A 20,201-nucleotide genomic window follows, 5' to 3' on the forward strand; every position below is an offset into this window, starting at 1 on the left:
TCAAAATCTTTATGGTTTTGGACAATTTAATCTCAGTTGTCATAAAAGTGAATAAATTTCCCTTATATTTGATAATTTTAATTTTAAATCCTGATTTTACAATCTAAACATTTGGATTTTTGGATCTCAGAGGGAAATTTAAAGAAATTTTGCTTTAAATTTGTATTTTACTGGAACTTGAATCATACTTTTTAAAAATGATTCAATATATTGACAAATTTAAATAAAAAATATAGTTATTTATCTTGTTTTAATTTAAATTACTACAGGGACAATATTATTCCACTAAAATTGAATTATTTTGTGTCGAAAGAAAGGTGAGGAAACAAAACAATAATTTGCTTTGGCTAGTAATGATCCATGTTTTAATGAATTTTTGTTTTCACAATATATCCATACACATCAAAAGACAACTGTGACATCTCCTTCGATCGACGGTACTTCTTACAAACGAAATGATTGTTCTTAAACATGACAGTAATTCAAAAGTACAACTTGACAAGCAAGGAATAATAATTCTTCAGTGCCTTAGATTTCCCCTTTGACATCCAGCACGTTAAAAATTAAAATCAAACTAAGAAAGAAAGAAAGAAAGAGTAATTCCGTTTCTATTAGATGAAAGAACCATCAGCAAAAGCGCAAACGTCGTCAGCCTGGTTCAAACATAACAAGACGAGTGTAAGTGTGTGTGTGTTCGTGTGTGTGTTTAATATTAAATCAGATCCAAGCTTTAATCAAAGTGTGAATGAATTCAAGTCCGTTCGAAACACTGAAGCACTGAAATTAAACAAACAAACAAAAAAGTCCGAAAGAGAAGTTTAATTCAAAGCCAATGAGCGCGCGCGTGTGTGTTTAAGTGTGTGTGTGTGAGGGTGTGTATGTGTGTGTGCAATGGAAAGGTGCGTCGATCTGGCGTCTGTTCTTCTTGTCCACCCGGGAATGAGAAAATCGGAGATTCACAGAGCCACCCACTGTCACACAGTCTGCAGAGATGGGCACTCGGCCCGCCTCAGGTCACCTTGGGCTCGTGCTTGTAGTTGATCAGCGACTGCAAATACCTCAGCTGCACCGGCTTGTGCCGACTCAGCTGCTCCAGGGCGTCCTCGATCGCGAACCATTTCCGCTTTCGGTCTGAACAAACAAATTCCACAATTGAAATTAATAATTCAAACGCACGCAGTTTTTTCTTTTTAATAAATAAAATGCATCAGTTTGCGATATTTACTGGTAACAGCTAAAAATTATTTTTGCAGCCCAAAAGAAAATGAAATTAGTGTCAAAATCTCTAAAAATGTTTTAAATTGCGGCAGTTTCAAACGGGGAAGTAAACATTATAATTTTATTATTTAGCATAATTAATTTAATATTAAGTGTCCTTGTCACGTGTAAACTAAACGCTTGTCATATTTCATTGCCATTGAATTGAGTGAAAATATTCGTGAATTTTAGTCTCGCGACGTCGACAATAACAGGAAAACTCGATCGTAAAATTAACTTCGGAGATGGCTGCACAATTTATACAGTATCTGTGCTAAATACAAAGAGGTACTTAATTCGCTCTCGCCGAAAAACCAGTTCTTGTTTTGATCGAGCAAGCCTTGAAGAAGAAGGAAATTTTACTCTTAACGCAGCCACAAAATGCTAAACTGAAGGAAATAGCTGGAGGAGAATTATTTAAAGTGAATTGGTCAAAGCAGGAAATGATGATAGGGATGGGAAAACGCTCGAAACATTTTTGGCAGGACCAGGACAAGAACATTAATCCAAGAAACTCTATGCACCTATAACACCCTGCGTCTGAAGACTAAGAATGCTAAGAACATAGAAACGAGACTATGTACACATTGTGATTCTGACTTGTACTAGCTGGAAAAAATTCTAAAATGAAAACAACCTTTTTCAGTTCAGACGGCAATGCTTTTTGATTCAGAAATATTAAACAAAATCGAATATTACTTATTGCAAAAATATAATTTGCTTTTTTAAAGACACTTTCTAGTATCTAGGTAGTGCGTAGGTCTTTAGGACACTGTACGGCACCCAAATATTTTATAACCTTTGCTCAGAACAACATGCCGAGGGCTACGAGCTCACGCAGGGTTCGCAAAAACCCGCATTTTGCCAGGAAAACCAACTGCATTGCAAAAAACTGTTTTTTGCGGGTTTACCTGCAATTTTGCGCTTTTTTCCAAGACATGCATTTGTATTTATGAAAGAAAATTCTCATGATGGATTACCAAAAATAGAAATTTTTGCGAAAATTCACAGGTTATCCAAGAGACATCATAATTTTCCAAAATTTCTGACTCTTTTGGTGCGAAATGTGATCTTTTCTGGTAGTTTTTCCAGCTGGTTTTATGCGAAAAACCAGTGGTGCATTTTTGCGCATCACAAAATTGGCATAATCTGAGCTCATGGGGTCCCAGTAACCCTTCCGAGCGGATAAAATGGGGCCCAAAGTAGAGTGGACCTCCAACACCGTTTTTTTTAATGACCCACCAGAAATTAGTCCCTAAAGCCACTTGAAAATTGTGAAAACCAGCCTGTAGAGCTTTTTGAGCATTCCGAAATACTTGAACCACCCACATTTTGCCATCTCTGAAATTGGGAAAGACTAAAATATGTCCCATTGCATAAGACACTGGGAAGAATGCCATAAAAAATTCAAGTTAACAAGCTTTGAAGTGACTACTTTAAAACAATAAAACGACGATGTTGTAAAAATTTGTAAGAAATTTTAAGTGTTCAAAGCTACTAGGGCATAACATTTATTTTTAAAAAGAGAAAAAACGCGATTTCTTCTAATCCTGATAAACGCTATCGCATACCTATGTTTTTTGAGTCTTCCCACTCGGACAGCTCCTCAGTCACGGTCATGACGAACACCTCGGTCCTGTGCTTGCGCTCCTCGTTCTGCAGATTGCACGACTGGATTAATAGGAGCGTTTGTAATACAGGGCACAATTCAAAGTCAAAATCACCTCGAAGATGCCGAGACATCTGCCCAGCTCGCCGACCACGCCGGCCTCCTCGCGCACCTCCCGCACGGCGGCCACTCGGGGCTCCTCGTTGGGCTCCACGCCGCCTCCGGGCACGATCCAGTGGTCTGGCCGAGCAGACGAAGTCACGAGCAGCACCTGAAACGATTGGGACCAAATTTTAAACTACTGAAGAATATTAAATTGGATTTTTGCTAAACAAAAAATCAATATAGCTTGAGCAATTGGGATAAGAGTGCCGTTTAATTTTTTTAAATACTAATCAAGCGGAGAGCACTGTCCTCTAATTGGAAAATCACGATTTTTTTATTTCGCATCAGTCCTTGAAGAACAAATCAAGCGAAAAAATGTCCAAAATCTGGAATTCAGTTTTGTTATTATTTTAATTTTTGCAATACAATATCATTTTATTAGATTCAACTCATTATTGACCCTTATTTACAAGAGCTAACAATGCAAAATCTTATTTATTATTGGCCTGTAACCTTCAATGCAATTTCCGACAAAAAAAAATCCTCTGAAAATCAGGATTAAGATAATTTCTCGGACCTATTATTGCACCTTCCTCTGAGATTTAATTCGTAAAACAACCAATTCAATCCCAACAATGCTCAATGCGGCCCATTGTTTCCCGGTAAACAGTGTCTCCTTCCGTATGGTCAAGGGTCAAATGTCAACGCAGGATCAAGGCCACCGAGCACCCAGTGCGCCGCACAAACATGCAGTGGCAGTGACGTACCTCATTCTCCTGCGGACTTTTGACGCAGATGCACGCAGCCCTGCGGCGGAATCCGTCCTTGTCGTAGATCCTGGTCGAGTTGGGCTTCTCCTTGACCATGGTTATAATTTCGGCCCCGAACCGAAAAGCGGACGCGCGCGAGTGAGCGGAGCGATGTCACGAGAACGGGGGTCGCGGCGGTGGCTAGTGGCGGCTGGAGGCGGTGGTCATGCTCTGTCACGAGCCGTCTGCCCGCTGGCTGCCTCCAATCGGCTGCTCACCCGCCTTGCACCTACTGGGCACACCCTGCGAACTGCAGTTGGTCCGATTTCGGCCGACTAAGAGCCTCCATGTCGTTGGTGACAGGCATCCATGTTTGGTCCGCTCGCCAAGTCCAAAACAAGAGCTGGCCAGACCGGAGGGGGGAGTGCGCACAGGATTACAACTCGCTCTCGGCTAGACCTTCGTTGCACAATCATCAAATTGCTCAAACTCAACTCTTTGTTATCTCTATTTTATTACGTCAAAGAACCGTGTTTTCATTTTCTTGGAACTTATTGTAAAATCGAATGGAAACAAGAATGGAAGAGGAACGTAGCGTCTTCTCACAAATCCTTTCTACACGCCCCTCTCGGAGGACACTTCAGATACGCTCTTACCTGTTGTGCATTGCTTCTCGGGATCTTTGGCCTTTCTCGTTATCTTCAATTTAAAGAAATGATATTCATGGTATCTTCTGCTATAACTTTTATGAATTAAAAAGGGTCTCTCAACTTGATAACGTTTTTTCAATCTTATAAAAATAATTAAAATTGTACTTGCAGGAAAATTAAATTTTGTATTACCAATATTTTCGGATTTAAATTACTAATAATAAATAATAATTGTAACCTTCAAAAATTTATCTAGCAACTACTATCCATTCTTATTAAATTTGCGCAGAGCTTACTTAGTGAATCCATATTTTTTAATTACAAATAAAAGGGTTATTTGTTTTGGGTTGAAGCAAAAAAAGATTTTTCAGGGTCCATTTCATTACATTTCTCCACATTGTTTTTATTAAAATTGAAGGTACCTTACAGAAAATAAGTTAAGATCGACAAGTAACTAGCTCTACAGTAACATTAAATGCAAATTCGGAGCAGCCCAAATTTTTGTCTTAAAAGTCACTGTCGTCATTTCCAGAATCAAGGAGGTACGAAACAGGTTTCCGAGCACGGCCTGTGCCTGCCCTTTCTCTGGGAGCCACCTCTGAGGCTGAGAAGTCAGAGTCGTCGTCGCTGCCAGCCTTCTTTTTGGCACCGCCCTTTTTGGCCTGAAACAAAAAGGGAGTGTAAAATGATAAATGATAACCACGGATAAATTAGGAAATTTTTAAACATCCATTTGATGAGAATTATTGATTGATGGGTCATTATTTCCATTGCAAAAATTCAAAAGGGCTCACGTCAGGCCAAACTGAAGTTTTATTTAATAATGAGTAAATAAATTTTTAAAATGTTTAAATTTGCAATATTTTCTTAGTTTATACATACTTTTTACTGTCAATTTCAAATAATTCATTAACTTAACTACTTCTATAAATTAAAATAATTTGTTAAGGCCAAATTTCACCCTACCTTGGACGAAAACATGTCGTCATCGGAGTCAGATTGAGGGCGAGCCAACTTCTTCCTTGGGGGAGCCTTTTTCTTTGGCTTCTCGTCTTCCGAATCAGACATTGCGGGCTGACGTTTCTTGGGAGGAGCCTTCTTCTTCTTGGGCTTGTCGTCCTCGGAGTCCGAAGCGGCCACTTTCTTTTTGGCTGGCGCCCTCTTCTTTTTTGGCTTTTCCTCTTCGGAACCGGAAGCTACCTTTTTCCTTGCAGGTGCCTTTTTCTTAGGCTTCTCTTCCTCCTCCAAACCAAAGTCGGAATCAGAGGATGCCTTCTTCTTTGCAGCTGCTTTTGTTTTGGGCTTATCGTCCTCTCCCATATCAGAGTCGGATTCTGTGTCTACAAACTTTTTGGGTGGAGCCTTCTTGGGCTCAGGTTTCTTGGCTGGTGGAGCAGCTCGCTCTTCTTTTTCTGGACTTGACGAGCCCATTAATTTGTCAAACAACGCGTCAGACGTTTCCAAATCTGCGTGTATTTAAAATCGTTAACACCCCAAGTTTAAATAAAAAATAAAATCAAATTACCTGTTGAGACTTTGGCTTTCTTCTTCGACGAGCCAAAATCTGAGTCCTCGTCAGAGGAGATAGTAACTGGTCGTTTACTGGCCCTAAAATGTTCATTGCAAAATGATCTCTTTCAAATTAAACAGCAAAACACTAACCCACTATCGTCGCCGAGCTGGTGGTTCACTTCAAAGTCCGAATCCGACTTCATTTCTTCATCGCTCTTGTCATCAAAAGTGAACTTGGCCTTTGAAGCTGAGCAAATTCATTTTTAGCAAACTGATGGAGTTTAGACGTTGGAAGAGACTTACCAGCTGCTCGCCTGGGGGCATCTCTTGATTTGACTGGAGAAGCCGAAAGGACAGCATCGAAACTGTCTGAGTCAGCGTCGTCTCCCTCAGATCCAGTAGAATCAAACTCCTTGGTTGCCTTCTCTTTCTTTACCGGCTTAAAACTCAACTTAGTCTGTTTCATTTCTGGAAAATTAAGAATTGCATTGGTCAAAAATCGAAATATTTAAAATCATTTCCCACTGATAAAAAAATGCTATTCCAACACAGAATAATATCTGTTCTCACTATTACTCTCCATCTCGGCCATTCAAAAGATTTTTAAAGGGAAAACCCGATTTTAATTCTAAATAAAAAATACCCTTTTTCTTGGCGTTCAATTTCTTCTCAATCTCTTGCGGCGAGTTCTTGATGACTGCCTGCAGCGAGAGGCCATTGTCCAGCCCTAGCTCTGCATCAAACTCGTCCACTTCCTCGGTCTTGATGGCCTTCTTTGTCTGCTTCTCCTTATTTTGCACCGCCTTTTCAATCTTCTTGCGCAACTCTGAATCGATCAACGGTTCGATCTTCCTGCCGTTTGGCGACGGCATCGTTTCAGCCACCAGCACCTTGCCCCTGGCGCCCTTCACCGCCTTCTTTCCGTAGTTGCGGTCTTCATCCTCCTTCGCCTCTTGCACTTTCATCTGCAGAATATTTTAGATTAAACACTGACAGCTTAGCGTGGTTTGACAATTTCCCGCTTAATAAAATAAAATAGAAATTTGGATTAATTTCAGGACAAGGGAAATGATAACCAATAGTTTCCTTAAAAAGTTTGACAAAAAATTAACAATTAACCGTTTGATCCGAATATTTAGAAAAAAATTAATTATTGTAACTCCAATTCAAACACTTACCACTTGGAGGAGATTGTCCAGATCATCATTCCACAATTCTTCAGGGGTCTTAGACTCGAGATCTTCAACTTCCTTCAGTTTCTTGTCCCTCTCAGCAAGGAGAGCCCGCTTCCTCTCTTCAGTCAGCGCCCACATCTTCATGCCGAGGATGTAATCAAAGTCTTTGCCGTCCTCCAATTCCTCCTTGCGGTCTCTGTCCTTGGCCTTCTTTTCTTTTTCATCCTCATCTTCATCCTCCTCTTTGGACGAATCTCTCTTCCACTGTTTCACTGGGTCAGAGTCGTACTTGCGGGCAACCAGCTCGTTTTTGATGACCTCGCGTTTTTTGTTCTCTACGGTAATATCGCCGTTGCACTTCTCCACGATGAATCTGTTGGTATTATCCATTATTAAATATATCTCAGAGTACTAAAAGCAGGATTTTAACCAGCCAGTTTAACTCCAGGATGTAATTTAAATTTGAATTTCACCAAATTTTATGTCAAGATTTAAAACAATAACATGGAAATACTGTGTATACATTAGTATGTTTTCCACCATTTATGATTAGAAAAAATATATTTTGACCTTACCTGGCCTGGTTAGAAAGTTTTTTGGCTTCAGCGCGAAGCATGCCGAGGAGATAGTCCTTCCTCTTGACGTAGAGATCTAGTCTGACCTTGAAGTAACGCTCAAGAACTTCATTCACATGTTCGAACTTGGTCATGCACCCCAACTCATCAAAAGCCATCTGCAGTCACATACAATGATAAGACGTATGATGACAAACATCAGTTAAGTTTACCATCGAAGTGGTGGTCTGCGTTGTTTGCAGTTTGAATGCCTTGTGCAGGCCATCCTGCTCCAGCTTTTCCAGGGTTTTCTCTGGCATAGTGACGACAAACCGAACAGTCGTGTCAGTGTGGTACTCCTTGAAGTCGCTGCAAGATTTTTAATTAATAAATAGGAAGATATTTACGGTTTACTCCAAGTTACTTGATGACAGGTCCACCCTTGCTGGCCTTTGTTGGCTGGTCATCGTCGTCGGCTCCAGCCTTCTTCTTGGCCTTGGCAGCAGCTTTTTCCTTCTCCTTTTCCTTCTCGTTGCCGTAGAGCATCGGCTCCAGCACCGATTCCTTGTAATTTTGGGTCCAGACGCCAATGGGCAGTTCGGTGATCTCGATGGTGCACTCGTCAATGACGCGCACTTCCCCACTGATCACGTACCGTTGGTTGCCCACCGGCTCAATGTGGCCCTTGAAGCCCTTGTACCACGGAATCTAAAGAAACAAAAAATTAAATTGTAAGAAAGGGATAACCGTGGATAATTGTTTTCCAAAAATCTATTAAAAACCTTTGAACGCACATAATATTAAGAAATAGCGTCATTCGTGTTTAATAGGAAAACTAAAATAAATTCATTTAATTAACTTGTTAATATTTATGCTTTTTAACATTAAAATAATTGTTATGACTGAATTGAAACAATAATTATGGTAACTTACCATCATGGACGGTTTATCTCCTCTGATCATTTTTTTGAGGTTGTCGATGATTTCCCTCGGATTATAGTTTGGAATTTTGGTCATCCAGCCAGTGCCGATGCCGTCGGCACCGTTGACCAAGATCATTGGAATGATGGGACAGTACCACATGGGCTCGATTTTGTCGTTGTCCTCATACTGGTCGTGAAGCAGTGGCGTGTCGTGAGGACTGAACGCGGCCTTTGTGATCGGATTGAGCTGCGTGAAGATGTAACGGGGGCTGGCGGCGTCCTTGCCGCCCTGCAGGCGTGTGCCAAACTGGCCGTTCGGCATCAGCAGATTGATGTTGTTCGAGCCGACGTAGTTCTGCGCCAAGTTGATGATGGTCGACATGAGCGACGCTTCGCCGTGATGGTACGCGGAGAGTTCAGCAACGGAGCCGGCCAACTGCGCCACTTTAATTTCCTTCTTGTAGTTTTTCTTGATGCATGTGAACAACACCTGGAAGTTTTGGAAAATTGTAATTTAAATTTGTTAGAGGTCGAGATTAAGCATAATTAAAGCTAGTTGAAAGATTGGAAGACATTATTTTTAATTGACAATGTGAAATTTTTAGTCCAAAGGGGATGAAAATTGTCTTAAATATTTTGAAATTGATTTAAAAACAATCATTTTTTTAAAATAACAAAAAATACCTTTCGCTGGCCAGGCTTCAAACCGTCCATCATGTTTGGAATGGAACGCTCGTTGTCAGCGTTGGAAAAGAGCACCAGTTCCTTGTTGACAAACTCGCTGAAGTTGATCGCCTTGGTGTCCTTCTCGTACAGGTACACCTCAGGCAAGTCCATCTCTCTCCTCCGCCTGTTCTCCTCCATGTAGTTGCTCAGCCACTCTTTCCTCTGGTCCACGCACTTCTTGCTGAAAGCCTTTAATTGATTTGTTAAGAGCTGAATATATATTTTTTCATGTAAATTTACCATCAGAATGCTATTGTCATCCTGGTTGCCCGAGTACTTGAACTTGATCCTGTGCCTAGCCATGTCTTCAAAGTAGGTTTTCGCCTCCTTGGACGTGGAGGTACCCAAACCTGAGGATCACAGACTTTTATTATTGAGTTTGAGGGTTAAACAGATAACCAAAAATATTTAGTAAGAGATTGATGACAAGAGAAGCGTTACGACTAGTAAAAAAGGCACTATTTTCTTTGGAAATAATATCACATCATTCATTTTATGCTTAAGAAAATTAATTTAATTTAAAAGTTTAGAATAATACTACCAGTTTAATTTATTATAAATGCATATTAAATTTTTAAATCATCACCTTTGTAGTATTTGATATTGTAACGGGTTTCATCAACAGTTTTCCGCCATTCATCATACTCAGGAATGGAGTAGAAGGAAACCACCTGAGAGGTAGTTTTGTGAGTCGCCTTGACAATGGGAGTGATAAACTCCTCGAGGAAGTTCTGCTTCAGAAGTTCTGGCCAGTTGTGGTGGATGAAGTTGATCAACAAACCCTTGATATGCGAACCATCCTGTTACATTTTAATTCAGTTAATAGTGTTCAGGACACAGGCTGCAATGTTGGACCTGATCCTGATCAGTCATGATCATCAGCTTGCCGTATCGCAGCGTCTTCATGTCTTCAGGCGTGTTGTACTTCTTTTTGTATTGCAAACCCAAAATCTTGATCACGTTGTTGATTTCAATATTCTCCAAGATCTGAAATGAAACAATTTATTTGCCAATAAACACAGAATAATACGGGACAAAATTAATTATTTAAAACCAATACTGATTGCTATCATGCGTTCACAAAATTAATTTAAAGTTTCACCTGCTTGTGCGATGCTTCTCGAACGTTGAGCAGTTTACCCCTGAGAGGGAAGACTCCATAGAAGTCTCGGCCGACGACGCCCAGACCAGACACAGCCAGTGACTTGGCCGAGTCTCCTTCTGTCAAGATCAGGGTGCATCTGTGCGCGTTCTTTGAGCCAGCTTCGTTGGCGTCCTCCAATTTTGGGACACCTAGAATAAAAAAAAAAATCAAGAGATGCTCTAGTTTGATGATTTGCTTTGCAGTCTTCATACCTTTTAGCTTTGTCTTCTTTTTGCCACCAACCTTCTCCAGCTGGCTCTGCGCCTTGAACTTGGCCCACGAAATCACAGCCTCTGTGATTCCAGATTTAATAACCTGTAATTTTATTTCAAGGTTTAATAATCTGTAAATTTATAACTAATTAAAAAAATACCCATAAATAATTTTTTCATAAAGTAATATTTAAAAATAAAAATTAATCTTAATTTTAAATGCAATTTTTTATGATTATGGTTTGTCAAACAACTTAGATCATAAATATTGCTGAATAAAAAGAACTTCCAAATCCCCAAATTATAATAAAATACACAAATTCACACGAAAAACCTACCGCATTGACGAATTTATCAGACAGCTGGCACTTAGAACCAAAGCTCTTGGCCTGCAGGGTCATGTTCTCCTTGGTCTGCGAGTCAAACGTCGGATTGACAATGAGGCAGTTGACGAATACCCACATGTGGTTCTTGATCTGGAAGGGCTTCACGCTGACGCCGCCCTTGTTCTTCTTCTTGATCACGTCCGCTAGCTGCTTGACCATCATGTCTGTGATGTAGTCGACGTGCCGGCCGCCTTTCGTGGTCGCGATGCTGTTCACAAACGACATTTGCTGGAAGCCGGAGTCCGAGATGCAGCACGCCACCTCCCAGCGGTCGCTCACCTTCTCGTAGGTGACCTTCACAGGGTTGCCAATGTCATCGTTGTGACCCTTCAACATCAGCTCTACGTAGTCCTTGAAGGACTTTACCTGAGAATTAAAATGGAAGAGTTAGCAAAAATTTAGTCATATAAAGGACAACAATTTGCAATTTGCTTTGACATCATATTTTCAAGCAAACATTTCTTAGTTTGTTAAAATACACCATAATTACAGGAACCCTGAAAAAGGAATGCAGGAGGTTTTAAATGAGTGCAAGAAAACCAGATTTTTAGATTAGGGCGAAATTTTACCGTGATCAAGATAATCCAACCGTGGAAAAGTTCAACTAAAACTACTTTAAGCTCGACCCTGAAATTTTTATGGCTAAGACACTAAAGGTTTTAAAAAAAATAAAATATAAAATTACCGGAACTCTCTTGTCATTGAGATACACTTTGACTCCTCCAGTGGAAGCAGCGACATCATACGCTCGCCTGGACATCAGGTCCACGATATCTTTATCCAATTTTTCCATCTTGAACTTCTTCAGGTCAGGTTGGAAGACGATTTTAGTGAAGTCTTCACTAGCAGCCTCACCAATCTTGGGGTTTCCGACCTTGGCCATGTTTTCAACCCAGGTCTACGTCAAAAGAGGATAAATTAAATCTAAATTCAATACTCAAGATTAATAATTTAGTACATACCTGCTTGAACCTCTTCCTGCTCTCCTTGCAAGACGTTTCGACCGTGAACTTGTTGCTGAAGATGTTGCAGAGTTTGGCACCATAGCCGTTGCGGCCACCCGTGACCTTTTCCTCCTCGTCGTTGTAGTTGGACGAGGTGAGCAAATGGCCGAAAATCATGGTCGGCACATACATCTTTTCCGTCTTGTGCATCTCCACTGGGATACCTTTGCCGTTGTTCCAAACGCTGATTTCATTTGCTTCTGGATTGATGTTAATCCTGATGCAGTCCATCTTCCTGTCTCTCTGCTTGTTGTCGGCGGCGTTCACTAGGATTTCGTCGAAGATTTTGTAGAGGCCCGGCACGATCGTGATGTTCCTCTGCGTCAATTTGTCCTCCGCGGTGTCGAAAACCCACATGTTTTCGGACACAGGCTCGACCGAACCTATTAAAAAGTAATTTCAGCATTTTAAACGCAAAATTTAAAGGATTGTTTCGCTTACCAATATAAGTGTCAGGCCTGAGCAAGATATGTTCAAGTTGCGTCTTTTTCTGGTAGATATCCTCAATGGCCTGCTTCCCGGCCTTTTTGGGCGCCGGCCGCTCATTTTCGCTATCGCTCATGGTGAAGGTATGCAAAGCAACCTGTTTACAGAGATGTGAAACACCGTCAAAATCACAACAATCAAATTAACGTTAACATATGATAATAAAACTGCAACCAATCATAATCTTTATCTTAAGAATTATAAATGGTATTCAGACTATCTCGTCTATCTTAAAACATTTCTGAAACAATAGATCGCTGAAAACGCAAACAAATCGCCTTCAGAGATGTCTATGGACAGGAATACACAAATATATACAATTCCAGTTTACTTCGTCTTTAACCAGAAAAATAATTTAAATTACCCTGCACCAAAGGGAAGGCTTCCTGGCGCGTCCAGCAAGACTCAAACACTGTTTGATCAAATTCAGTTCATAAGCAAATTCCAACTGTCATCGGTAAATTCGACCAGGAGGCAAGATTTTTCCTCCGGATCAACGCCGGCCGTCAGTTGGAATGGACGAGCGTTTGAGAAGTCGCACAAGAAGTACCAACTTGACAGAAAAAGTTTGAAAGGGTTAAAATAATTTCAACGCCTTTTATTTCTTCTAAAATGATGTTAGTATCCTTTCCTAAATCAGAATTATCTATATTTCAAAGAAATTCATGATTATTACGTGAACTTTCAGGGAAAACAAGTACATCATTGGCATGACTAGGTTGCCACTACTGAAAATTTGGCGGTTGTTCATCCATCAGCCCCTGCCCGGGAAAAAAATTTCTATTGACCTTGACCGTGAGGCCTAGTAAGTTAGTGTCAGATTAGGGTTTGACAGTTTTATACACGTCTCGCAAAATTTGTATTAAATAATTTCAAGACCAATTTTATTAATGAAACGCAGCAGGAAAATCATGAAAAATAGCGATTTGTTATTAACACATTTATTTATTTATTTATTTATATTTACAATAGTTTACAGGGTTGATGATTTGCATGATTTGATTAGAGCAAAAAGTTCACAAAGTAGACATTATTTGCTGCTTGGTAAATTACATTAATTTGGGCTCACAGACATGAAGGTTGCAAAAGTTAATAACTTTTTTCCATTAATCGGGTCTGATTTAATAACTCTCTAAATATTTAATCGTTACCATAAGTACATATATTACACAATAATAAAATTGCAGTATTTATATGGCTTATACAAACTAGACATTTTTAAGCAAGATGTGCTTTTTTGTACTTTTCAACTTCAAAAAAATCTTTCTCATGTTTGTCTCGCGAGTTATACGTAGTTTTGGTTATTATTTATTGAACTTACTCTTTTTAGACTTAGAATAAGAATGTTTAAAGAGTACAACATATTCTGTAATCATCGGATATTTACTGTAGAGTTTGTAATGATTGGCGCGTATGATTTCATCATCAAAAATAGAAAAATCATTTCAAACAACATATGAGTTTTTTTTAATTTCATTAGAGATGTTTGGCTTTTTCAAAAAATTGGCAAACTCTTGGTTATCTTATATAAAATAACTCGCAAAAATCTTATTGTCTGTTTTTCATTCACCCTCTTTGCAGATAAACATTCCTATTTTTCAGGTGATTCCACTGTAAAAACTTTTCCTTCTCTGATGACTAGTTTTTCCCTCATTGGTGGATCACAATCATCTATGAATTCCTGCAAAATTTAAGTTTTTGTTTGCCACACTGATAAATTATAATTAAAATGCAAAACTTACCATGAGTGTTTCGCTCATGTAATATGGCCTGTCTACGCCGTCATTAATTTCACAATCCTCGCAGAAGCAGATGAAAATTGTATCTATGGTCATCTAGGGGCAATTTTTTTAATTTATAGCTGCATACCGAAAAGGGCAATTATTTATAGTTACCTCGTAAACGGACAAAAAGACATGGGCAACGATGTAGGCGAAATGAGCGACCAGGGTGATTGGCACCCACATGTTGATCACGCCTTCCTTATTCTGGATCATGGCGATGCCCACCAGCATTGTGCTCAGCATTACTGCGATCTGTTAAACATTTCAATTTTATCATTAAGATGAAAATAGAAAGAATATGAAATATAAATTAATTTTAAAATAAAAATTGCAAAACACTACTTAATTAATAATTTTAGAAAGACTCTGAATAGCACAAATTATAAATACAATTGTTGCGAAATTCGTACCTTGGCCATAAAGAGCACAAAGTCGCCCACAGAGTTGATCGCGGCGATGCTGAGTGCGTGTTTCGCGATTAGCATGATCGCTCTCCTGCCACCCTCGATGAAATTGCACCCTCGTAACGCTAAAAGTAGAAATTTTATATAATTAAAAATTATTGATGGCTTATATTGTTTTTGAGAAATAAATCGAAACTGAATTTAATCTGATTTAATTATTAATTGACATGCTTCTCAATTCATTTTTAGAGATTTTAAATTTTTAGGAACGATCTAAGACAGCTGTCTGGTGCAAAACAGTTGATTTTACAGACTTTTAGTGCATGTCTGCATTTATCGTTTTTCTCACTCTTTTTGTTGTCATTAAATTAATTTTTTTATTAAATAGTACTTACCAATTTCAATGTACGCATTCCTGTTGACGAACGCGATGAATTTTGTGAAAGGGTACATGAGGCAGTTGACCAGTTTAGTGGAAGAAGAAGGAGCATTAGGGGTGGAGTCTACAGCTGGAGGCTCAGGCGCACCCTCTGGCACAGGCACGGCGACCTGCTCAGCGGGAATGCTGGTCTTGACTACCCTGAAACACTCTTGCCATACTACTCGCACGAAGTGCAAAAGAGCGATGAGGGCAGCCCCGAAGGCTGCAGAGCCCAGGTGGTAGCTCACCGTCCGTGCCATGCTTCTGTCCACTGGATGCTTCAATTTCTCTTTTTTCCTATATAATTAAATTAAATAAATTCGTTAAGAATGGATTGCAATAAGTATTTTTAAATTGAACCAAACTGGAAATTGTAAGAATTGAGCTGTTTTTTCTTCCATTTTTCTGATCATTAGCAAAACAATCGCTGCTTATTCACCAGAAAAAATATAAATATAAAGTGAAATATTTTGCCAAAGTAAAAAATGGGAATAGTTGAACGTGCAGAGGCAAAATTAAGAAATTTTAAAGGCAATTAAATTTAATTTAAATTTTTTAAAAGTTTTAAAATCAAATACAAAATTGCCCATTTTGATTTTTGCATGAAATTAGTTTATAGAAAAGGAAAAACAAACCTCGTGAAGTACCAGTCTCCGACAGCCCCTGCAACTGTCAAATGTTGGCATGCAGCAGCAAATTGGACTAGCCAAAATAAGGCTAGCAAATTCCACCATCTTGCAATCTAGAGAATCAGTTCAAAATTTAATTTTTCAACGTATATAATATCGCTTCATATAATACCATCACGGGAGCGTCTTTCTCATAAACAAAATTAACGTTGTTTTCACTGACCAAGCGGCCGGAACTCTCGATCCACAAAGCAAGAAAGAACCAGACGGCAATCAACCCGCCAACGATGATGAATGTCTAGGGAGAATATGAATTATTAATAACGAAATTATTGCTGGATGGTCTACTTACAAACCAGGGCAGCAGAAGCAAAGTCGGCATGTTGACAATCGCCTTTCCCGCTTCTTCAAATAGCCGGATGACCAAGCCAATTCTTTTTCTCGTTGCCAAAAGTACCAGAAACAAGATTCCCTGTTGTATATAAATTTGAAAATACAAAATGTGATTAACATTGTGGAAGAAAGACTGAAAAAAAGAGTTAAACTTTAATCACATGGAACACTAACTTTTATATCTATTGTCTTAAAAAATACAACACATTTTTTGGTTATTATTTATAATTTCAACGCAGCAAAAATGAGAGCTTACGCTGACGACGCTGGCTGCTATGGCATATCCCATGTAGGAATCCACGTTTGTCGTCTCCACGTTGCTCATCGAACTTGGGTGGTATTTGTATTTTTCGGCCAGCTTATCTTTTTCATAGGCCCATTGCACCCTTTTGACAGAAAAAATCGATTCTGGTTCGCTTGGAATTAATTTTTAATTGTTTACCAAAGATATGCAGTGGCGACCGTGCACACAACGATGGCGAAAACCAAGGAAATAATCACCACCACCCGGACCGCGACAATCAGCAACAGAATTAGGATCAAGGAAAAGCCTAAAATTTAGATTTATTTTTTGTTTTAATTTGTGAAGGAAGGGTTTTTAAAATTTTTGCCTAAAGCGACGAAAAAAAGTGCCAGCACTTCTCTCGCGCAAAGCTCAAGGTCCTCGGCAACTTCCTGAAAATTGATTTTTAATTTTAGAAATTGTTCATGGTGGAATTTTAATTTTGGGGTTTCAGCCAGAATTTAAATTTTTATAGGCCAAAATAGTCTTTCACGGAGATATGTAGAGGTTGATATTGAATAATTTTGGGATAATTCATGCTGCATATCGTTTTATTTTCCAAAAAGTATATTTAAAACTCTGAAAAACAGGGTTTGCCAATGCACAAAAATGCAGCAAAAATCGAGAACAGCCTACGCCGCCATCGAGCTTTGTTTTTTAATATTTTGAAAATTAGAGAAAAATAATCCGATTTTTTTCATCCCCCCGCAAAAATGCATTTTGCAGCGATGATCAACGCGACGCTCTCCAATTTTTTTCCTTTTGGCCCCTGCATTTCTGGAGTTATGCAACCTGTCTGTCAGACACGTCCGCACAAGTGCCTAACTAAAACTAACCTGGAAGAAATTTCTGAGGCCAGTCTTGGAAAAAAAGACGTCGATGCGTTCAGCAGGATCGAGGGGTCTTTGCTGCCGCTGCCTGCGGTACTGCAGCAGCCGGCGGCGTCGAAAGGGGGCAGCCTCCCTCTTGATCCTGCTGTTCTTGAGCGGCAGCAACAGTTGTTGCTGGTTGTTGCCGCCCGAGTTTTTCACCAAAATGGGCTGGAGCAGCTGAAGCTGCGCTGGAATGAGACTGTTCCTCTTGCTCGCCTCCTTCTGCAGCCTGCGCAGGGCTTCTTGCTGCCTGGTCAGCGCCTGCCCTGAGGACCATTGCGCCGGGGCCGACGGCCCACCGCCACCAGACGAACGGTAGCTCTCCTGCGGGCCGTAGTACGGCAGGCTTGAACCTCTCGGCGCGTCTTTTATCGGGATGCACCGGTTCAAAAATTGACGACTGAAAATAATTGAATAAATTAGTTTTACACATGTTAGTCGTATTTTAATACAATTTTTAGGAATATTTTAGAGGCTTCGCTTTTTATTCCTGAAAAGTAAATAAATTCGATAAATCTACATTAATGTCTGCATATTTAACCAAAAATCTTATCATTTTGAATGACTTTTGTCATTTCTCAGAGATTATCGCCCAAATTATAGAAGAACAAATCTTTTTTTTTTAAGTCATCGACGAAATAGTCGTTAAAAATGCGTTGTAATTTTAAGAGGTCAAACTTATCAAGTTTTTGCGAAAAAAATCTTTTTTAATTTTCTACCGAAAAAATTGATTTAAAATAAATGTTTTTCAAACCACTACTGAGGATAATTTTTTTCTAAATAGAGATAAAAGATTTATTAATGATTAAATGATCCCAAAATAATGACAAGAAATTTAATGGTATTTTTCATACAATTTTCAAACCAAAAATTATTGCTTGTTTGTTTCCTTGTGCCTTGAATCTAATTTTGTCATCAGTTTTAAAACGTGTTCAGAGGAATTAAAAACACTGCTGATTTTTGTGAGTAACCAGCACTTTTTGGGGAAAAATCAATGATTTCGGAGGGTGACTGAACTCAGAAACTCCCTCGCAATGTGGTGTAAATACGAGAATTTCGTGTTTTCCAGCTCCTGTTGCGTGCCGTGCAGACTGATTGTGATCTGCTTCAATTGATCCTAATCAACTCAACCGCGCTACAATTGTGTAAGCTGTGTGGTGCGCGCGATATCAATTTTGTCGAATGTGCGGCCAAGCCCGGCTCACTTCCTAGTTGCGACGTCACATATAAAAGCTTTTAGACGCGTTACTGTTAATCACCGCAACAAACAAATTTAAAGACGCGCAGTTGGATTTCATTTAATGAGTTAACTGCAAAAAATCACTTTAAATCGAAATATATTCTCACTATCCAGGGTAGTATTGGCAGGAAGCGACACACTCCCTGTTGACATTCATCTCGTTCGTCTCTCTCAAACCAGCTCCAGTCACCAAAAGATATCTGAAATTTAAACAAAAAAATTTATTCCAAGAAAACATTGAGCTGTAAAATTTTTACTTCTTGTTTGTCATATTTGCTCCCAGGCAAAAATATTTCGGATCGTCGGGAGCGATTCCAATCCTCTCTGTGACCCTTCCGCAAACATTTCCGCATCGGTCGTAGCCGTTTATTATTCTGTTGATGTCACCAAATTTGATGCAATACACCAACAATCCAGTCTGAAATCATTATTCTCAATTTAAATATGGATTTTTATTCAAAATAAACTACTCAAATGAAATCCTAGATAATCAGGAATGCAATTAAGGTTGAACTATTTTTAAAAATTAATTCACTGATTAGAAATTTCGAAATTGTAATTTTGGATTCAGGACATTAGGTTTTAAAAATAGAATGATCAACAAGAAAAACCTTTCGTTAAACAGGGGCAGAAAAATTGCACAAAGTTAAAACTATTTCAAAGCGATCTTGCAATTATGTAAAAAAAATCCATCTGTACTAAATATTTAAAGTTTTAAATATTGAGCTTTTTTAACATGAATTTTTTCCAACTACTTGTTTTCCTTTCAAAGTCATGCGAATTTAATCTCATGAAACTTAAAGAAATGCTAAATTTGATTTCTAATTACATTCTCCATAAAAATCTGATAAGTTTAATTTTTCTCCGATGACGTGAATTAATTTATTAATAATTAAAAAAATGTTCAAATTCTAGCGCTAAATAAAATTCCCATACCAAGACAACGCAGAAGATCAAAAGTAGCAAAATGCAAACGACGTCAGTGCAGGCTCTCTTCCTGGGAAAAGGAGTTTCACTCGTTTCGACCTCCTCCTGAAATAAATGACCAAATTCCTCTTTTTTAAGCGAAAATTAATTAATTTAAAAAAAAAACTGACTGGTTTTTTGGGAGACTTCGGTGGAGAATCGGAGGGCTCAGGCTCCACCTTGTCCGACCTTTTGGAGATCAAGGTGCCCATCGTCCTGTTCTCGAAAAGCGGCGACTTCGTCGTCCAAATGCGGTTTGGGCCAGTAGGTTCCGGAAAAGCACGCATGCGAGACTGACAATCTGGATTCCATCCCCGTGTCCACCAAGCTATCTTGTCACCCCCCACCCCCAAAGTGACAGTCGATTTTGTCTTCCGCATACGTAAATTATACCACGCGCATTCGCGGCGCTGCCGGAGAGAGTTTCGAAAAATTTCGTGTGCATGACTCTCAATCAGGTCGGCTAGTTTAATTTGCATTAAATATTCAGATATTCAAACATTTTTGACCTATATTCCGGCTGCAAGGGGGGAGTTATTTGTATTATTTTGATTCTTTTTCAAAATTCTTTCATGACATTTAAATGTTTGGCTCGTTTGTTAGAGGTTCTTTCCTAACGCACCCGTTTTACGCAGTCTACGCAGTAAATTAAACATTATGGAAACAAAAACAATTAAATATATAGGTTTGGAAATGTTAGACGGTTGAATAAAATGC

At 39.1% G+C, this 20,201-nt stretch overlaps 4 protein-coding genes across 5 annotated transcripts in view; all 4 read right to left on the reverse strand.

The window, feature by feature from the left end:
* The window catches only part of Sp1, a 163,169-nt gene extending 162,188 nt beyond the window's left edge, over positions 1 to 981 (reverse strand). Inside the window, exon 1 of the mRNA XM_065493281.1 lies at positions 872 to 981. The gene's annotated coding sequence lies outside the window, so the exon portion shown is untranslated. The remainder of the gene's footprint in view (positions 1 to 871) is intronic.
* Aps (diphosphoinositol polyphosphate phosphohydrolase 1 Aps) lies at positions 338 to 4,137 on the reverse strand. 2 transcript variants are annotated; one of them, XM_065493285.1, is made up of 4 exons: positions 3,739 to 4,137; positions 2,982 to 3,137; positions 2,829 to 2,913; positions 338 to 1,131 (listed from the first exon to the last, which is right to left on the reverse strand). In XM_065493285.1, exons 1-4 carry the CDS (start codon positions 3,835 to 3,837, stop codon positions 1,010 to 1,012), a joined length of 462 nt encoding a protein of 153 aa, XP_065349357.1. In that variant the 5' UTR covers positions 3,838 to 4,137; the 3' UTR covers positions 338 to 1,009. The 2 variants fall into 2 exon arrangements, with proteins under 2 accessions (XP_065349357.1, XP_065349355.1); XM_065493283.1 differs by having other exon boundaries at positions 2,829 to 2,928; positions 3,739 to 4,135.
* A 606-nt stretch (positions 4,138 to 4,743) lies between these two features.
* Top2 (topoisomerase 2) lies at positions 4,744 to 13,016 on the reverse strand. Its single transcript, XM_065493212.1, has 22 exons — positions 12,857 to 13,016; positions 12,448 to 12,589; positions 11,965 to 12,389; positions 11,688 to 11,900; positions 10,955 to 11,368; positions 10,617 to 10,719; positions 10,363 to 10,553; positions 10,116 to 10,247; positions 9,847 to 10,060; positions 9,501 to 9,610; positions 9,219 to 9,449; positions 8,545 to 9,024; positions 8,036 to 8,319; positions 7,845 to 7,980; positions 7,633 to 7,790; positions 7,061 to 7,430; positions 6,526 to 6,847; positions 6,186 to 6,350; positions 6,033 to 6,129; positions 5,896 to 5,978; positions 5,337 to 5,836; positions 4,744 to 5,032 (listed from the first exon to the last, which is right to left on the reverse strand). Exons 2-22 carry the CDS (start codon positions 12,566 to 12,568, stop codon positions 4,877 to 4,879), a joined length of 4,905 nt encoding a protein of 1,634 aa, XP_065349284.1. The 5' UTR covers positions 12,569 to 12,589; positions 12,857 to 13,016; the 3' UTR covers positions 4,744 to 4,876.
* Positions 13,017 to 13,474: 458 nt separating this feature from the next.
* On the reverse strand, positions 13,475 to 19,795 carry LOC135946631 (choline transporter-like protein 1). Its single transcript, XM_065494933.1, has 16 exons — positions 19,616 to 19,795; positions 19,455 to 19,550; positions 18,776 to 18,936; positions 18,626 to 18,718; positions 17,243 to 17,678; positions 16,735 to 16,798; positions 16,566 to 16,674; positions 16,380 to 16,509; positions 16,083 to 16,202; positions 15,903 to 16,028; positions 15,737 to 15,843; positions 15,076 to 15,398; positions 14,687 to 14,805; positions 14,388 to 14,528; positions 14,235 to 14,327; positions 13,475 to 14,173 (listed from the first exon to the last, which is right to left on the reverse strand). Exons 1-16 carry the CDS (start codon positions 19,769 to 19,771, stop codon positions 14,084 to 14,086), a joined length of 2,364 nt encoding a protein of 787 aa, XP_065351005.1. The 5' UTR covers positions 19,772 to 19,795; the 3' UTR covers positions 13,475 to 14,083.
* Positions 19,796 to 20,201: the final 406 nt, after the last annotated feature.

The sequence above is a fragment of the Cloeon dipterum genome, chromosome X (assembly GCF_949628265.1).
Source record: "Cloeon dipterum chromosome X, ieCloDipt1.1, whole genome shotgun sequence".
NCBI classification, from domain to species: Eukaryota; Metazoa; Arthropoda; class Insecta; order Ephemeroptera; family Baetidae; genus Cloeon; species Cloeon dipterum.